General features: G+C 32.5%; 1 protein-coding gene across 1 annotated transcript; it reads left to right on the forward strand.

The window, feature by feature from the left end:
- The first annotated feature begins 70 nt into the window (after window positions 1-70).
- Window positions 71-4,142, forward strand: LOC110037887 (alcohol dehydrogenase-like 4). The gene is given in 11 exon segments (XM_020742614.1): window positions 71-227; window positions 340-372; window positions 375-481; window positions 1,140-1,189; window positions 1,273-1,613; window positions 1,747-1,829; window positions 1,956-2,031; window positions 3,203-3,264; window positions 3,463-3,558; window positions 3,666-3,824; window positions 3,950-4,142. Coding segments are annotated over 11 exon segments (1,221 nt in total). The 5' UTR covers window positions 71-130; the 3' UTR covers window positions 4,067-4,142.
- Window positions 4,143-5,603: the final 1,461 nt, after the last annotated feature.

Consider the following 5,603-nt stretch of genomic DNA (forward strand, 5'->3'; position numbering starts at 1 on the left):
ATAAATTCCTCAACCAATTCAGCTAGATGACCATATATAATTACATCGCCATCCTTACCATCTTCCCTATTTATAGCCATCCCCATCTGCACAGCGAATAGCACACAGAAGACACAGAAGGATAACAGAGATGGCGGGCTTCAACTCAGAGAACACCAATGGCTTCCACGCCGGAGAGAACGGGGACGCCGGAGATAAAACGGCCGGAAAAGTTATCACATGCAAAGGTAATTCATACCTAGCACTTAGGATCGTAATCACTTTTTTAGAAGTGTTTTAGCTGCAAGAGCTTTTTCAATTAATGAGTGATTAATTGATTAATTTCTGTGGTTAATTTAGCGGCTGTGGTTTGGGGACCTGGCCGGGAGAAGCCTTCAAAATGGAGGAAATAGAGGTGGAGCCTCCTCAGCGCATGGAAGTCCGGATTCGAATTCTCTTCACCTCGATTTGCCACACCGACCTCAGCGCTTGGAAGGGCGAGGTACTAACAAAGTTAGGAGAAATTATCCCATACTGAATACTTATGTAGCTTTACATGTGGTCTCTAGCAATATACCTTGTTGTGTTAATGTTATATTGGGCCCACCTAAAAAAAATTAAAGTGAAACCTCAGAGGTTATTAGAGTAGAATCATGAAGATTATTTGGGATGATTATTGAGAGTTTATTGAGGCATTATTGGGGCATTAACTTCAATAACACCGCAATAAACCCTCAATAACTTCTTCATAACCTTTGTGGTTCTACTCCAATAACCATCAAATAGTCTCATCAGTTTCATTTTAATATCACCTGCATTAACACCCAATAATCCCCCAACAACTCCTCAATAGTCTTCACAATTTCACGTCAAAAATCCCACAATAATTTCCACGTGCTGCATATTACTGGAGTCTGCACTCAGAGCAGCGTAAATATAGACTTAATATTTAAAAAATATTACTTATAAATGGGAAAATATTTAGAATTAGAAATTTAAGAAGTTTATTTATAATTTTAAAAAATATCATCATTTAAATAAAATATAACAAAATGTTTATCTGCCAAAATAAAATATAATAAAATGTTTAATATTGTTTTTGCTTGTTTTCATATTAATTTATCTTATCTAATATAATAAAATCAATCTTTTTCGCGCAGAACAAACAACAACAGGTCTTCCCTCGTGTCCTGGGCCACGAGGCGGCGGGGTAAATAATTTATATATGCTTACATGTTAATTATAATTAAAACGCTAATTAAGCACTAATCTACCTTCATTTAATTAATTTAGGGTGGTGGAGAGCGTGGGGGAGGGCGTTGAGGACTTGAGACCGGGTGACCGAGTGGTGCCGGTTTTCAACGGCGAATGCGGAGATTGTGCTGCGTGTCGATCTGAGAAGACCAATATGTGCGCCGGCTACGCGGTGGACGCAATGCGGAGCGTGATGCGGGCCGACGGGAGGGTCAGATTCTACTGGGTTGGGCCCGATGGAGAGCGACGGCCCGTTCATCACTTCTTGAACACGTCCACCTTCGCTGAATACACGGTCATAGACTCCGCCTGTGTGGTGAGAGTCCCCACCGACGCGCCGCTCAGCCGAATGTGCCTTCTCAGTTGCGGCATCTCTACGGGTATGAAAGTGTAAATAAAATATTGTTTGGCAAGATATTACAATAGTCCCTGATTAATTGTATATTTCATTTTAGTCCTATAATACATAAAAGTAAATAAAAATTGTTTTTTTTCCCTTCTTAAAATGACAAGGGATTGGAGGGGCGTGGAACACAGCCAACGTGGAGAAGGGGTCAAAGGTTGCAATTTTCGGACTCGGAGCAGTGGGTCTTGCTGTGAGGATCTTTGCTAATATTTGTAAAAATATTAAAATTTATAATCTGCCCCAAAACAAAATGTAAATTACATTCGTTTCAAACATCTAAATTATTAAATGGTATGGGGGGCGCGATGTTTAATAGGTTGCCGAAGGAGCACGGCTGAGAGGAGCTGCCCGGATCATTGGAATTGACATTAATCCAAATAAGTTTGTGAAAGGTACCTTTTTATAATTATTGCGTTAGAAAACCAATAGAAATTTAAAAAACATATATCATGTGCTGAAGTATATGAATAAAGACAAATGTAACATTAAATATTTTGAAGAAGTTTCTGTGTTTTTTTCTTCAGTAAATTACATCATCTGTCGGTACTGCACGAGAAAGTTCAGAGAAATAATAAAAAAGGGGCATTTACATACAAACCACCCAATTCTTATGTTTTTGCATGTCGAATACCTAAAATTTTTGTTTTTATATTTACCATCCAAATCTTCATTTCACATAAAATATCATCATTTCTTTTTATGCATTGATAGAGGGTATGTATGTAAAAATTTAAGTATGAGGGTTAGATATGTGAATACATGTATATGCATTGAGTGGTATGTATGTAAATTTTCCTAAAACAAATTCTTAAGCACAAATATAGGTTTAAGAAATTAAATGAAAGTCGTGCTTCCATTGTTGAGAATTCGTCCTTTTAATTCTTTTTTTAAGATTTTAGCATTTAATTAAAATTAATAAGAAAAATAATTAATTAGTAATTAATATTGGATTATAAACTGTTCGATTAACCTTGTACCTACATAATTATGTTTATATACCAATAAATATGTTATCTTCCTAATACAAAATTAATATTCTACCAAATTTTGAGTGATAATATTTTTTAAAAAATAAAAAATATAAGTAATGTATTTTAGCAATATTTTTTTAATTTTTAATTGTAGGAATTGATGATTATCAAGGAATATTTGTGACTAAAAATAATTATTTAATCATAATTATTAATTTTTTTTGTTGAATATAATTAAAAACTTATCACTAAGGACATCTCTTCAAGTTATTTTTGCAATAATTTTTAAAAAATGAATATATTTTTCAAATTTAAATACTATTTAGATTTATTTAACGGTAAAATATTTATGTTAGATTATTTTGACCAACTTATATTAACATTTCTCTTAATGTTTGAATTTGAATTGATCATATGAGTGTCATATATGAAAAAATAATCAAAATCTATATTTACTCTTATCTAAAAACATATCAACTAATCCTAAAACTTATCCTAATAAAAAAAAATCTAATTTTTAAAGCCTTTTTTCTTATCGATTCAGCTAATCTTTCCTTTCCACCGCTTGCTTGGTTTTCTATGTTTTTTGTAGGACGAGAAATGGGTATCACAGATTTCATAAACCCAATGGAGTGCACAAAACCCTTACATGAGGTTGTCATTAAATTATCTATTTACTTATTTTAATGATATGGTTGTGTTGGTCTTTTTGCATAATTTGATTTGTTCAACATTTAAGAAACAGAGCAATTACGGACCACAAGCATTAAAATTTTCTAGCTGCCAAATGAGCAGCATTTAAAATACAGATAAGAATTTCAACATCATTAATGGATGAATGGTGGATTGCAGGTGCTGAGGGAATTGACAGAAGGTGGAGTTGATTACAGCTTTGAGTGCTCTGGGAATCTAGATGTTCTTCGCGAGGCTTTTCTGTCAACTCATCTGGTAATCTTATATTTAATAAAATATTTGTATATTTAACTCTTGGAGAAAGTTTAGACTATACACTAATTATCAAATAATTCTTTCTTATATTTGATGGTTAACCATAGGGTTGGGGATTAACCGTGATTCTGGGAGTCCACCCATCACCTAAATTACTACCGCTGCATCCTATGGAGCTGTTTGAGAGGAAGATAGTCGCTGCTGTGTTTGGCGACTTCAAACCAAAGTCTCAGTTGCCAGATTTAATCAGCAAGTGCTTAACTGAGGTTAGTATTATACAACTCATTAATTCTTTTGTGGTTATGAAATTTTATCTTCTTGTAATAATATTATTTATATGGTTCTATTTATATATGAAGTATAAGGATTAATATGATTATTTTGAATGCAGGAAATTAAAATAAATCTGAATGGGTTTATATCTCATGAGCTGCCCTTCTCTGAGATCAACCAAGCCTTTCAATTGCTTTCAGATGGGAAGGCTTTGAGGTGTCTTTTGAAGCTTTGAGTTAATCTATATGATTGGAGTGGAGAGAATTTTATGAAACCATATATGTTTTGAAGTTTTTTTTAAATATTTTTTTGGTCCGATTATTACTTTTTAATCATAACAAAATAATTATAATATTCAATAATATTAAGTAAAATCTACGCTATGGGTTGGTTGGTGTTGATGCTCTTTCTATTGGTTTTTTAAGTGCTTTGTCCTCTGGAATGTAATGATATATAATCTCTAGTTAAATTTTTCATGATAACTTTATATCCACAGCTCATGTTGGAAAAACAGGTTCTTACCATTGAAATATCTAGAAAACAACAAAAAAATAGTTTCTCAAACAGTACTATGGTGACAGTCTGAACAATAAAACATGTAAAAAACTGTCTAGTATAGACCTTAGATTTTGAATAAAATGTCTCATAAGCTTCTATAGGTGAGTGTATCTATTCCTTAAATATGTGCTATAGATAAACGAGATTTTTTCATCTTTGTTGTCAATCCAATTATTGAACTTGATGCGATCATTCATCATGTGTGCCTTTTTCATATGACTTGGATTCTTTTAAATTTTAGCTTGGAATGATGTTTTACCCTCTTCATTATACATCATTTGGCTTTCACTCCTTATTTGTAGTTAATAATATAATTTCACTTAATTCTATGACCAACATCAACTTCTCTTACATACTTGTGGTCATAAGCTTATTAATTGACCATTTATTTTTATTATGTTACAAGATAAATTTAATTATAATGTTATGAAATAAGTATTCAAAATATTGTATATTTAAAAAGGCTCAAACATATAGACATCATATCTCACAAAACTATTTATATGATATGCTCCTGCACAACTGTTTTTCTTATATATATATATATAAACATCATGTGCATGCAATGAGCCACGTAAAGTTTGATCTTTACACTAATTTAATTTTTTACGGACACCGCATTTCTAAGACCTTGAATTCGAGATATTACAGTTGAAAGACAAAACAGCCAACCACAAGGCCAATGTGACAAGCATACACTTACATGATTATATAAATTAGTGGCATAAATTTGTGCATGAAACAATGTATTTTATTTTTTGAAAATAGTCATCATGGTAGATGTTAAAAACTGAGTGTTGCGCACGCGAATATGAATATTAGGTGCTACATATGTAAATAAATGAGAAGTGTTACGTGACAAAAATTAAATTCGCAGAGTGATTTATTGTCTTAGCATTGTACGAAAATTGAACACACACACAAAATTCAAGTGTCAGAAAATTCAATAACAACTCTAGTCTAACTACAACAGTTGCAAGTAATAGTTTTCGACAACCTGTAGTTGACGTTAATACGTGGTGACAGCATTTCTTATGAGCATACCGAATCATTCAGTGATCACATATTTTAGTAGCAAAATGCCAGCACTGTCCTCAAGCATTTTGATGTGATCTTTTTTTCCCAAACTTTATAAAAGTGTTACTAATTTCTAATTATTTTAAAATTGAACCCAAATGTCCCTTCATTTGCATTATTTCATCCCTAAGTTAAAG

The sequence above is a fragment of the Phalaenopsis equestris genome, unplaced genomic scaffold (genome assembly GCF_001263595.1).
Source record: "Phalaenopsis equestris unplaced genomic scaffold, ASM126359v1 Scaffold226454, whole genome shotgun sequence".
NCBI lineage: Eukaryota > Viridiplantae > Streptophyta > Magnoliopsida > Asparagales > Orchidaceae > Phalaenopsis > Phalaenopsis equestris.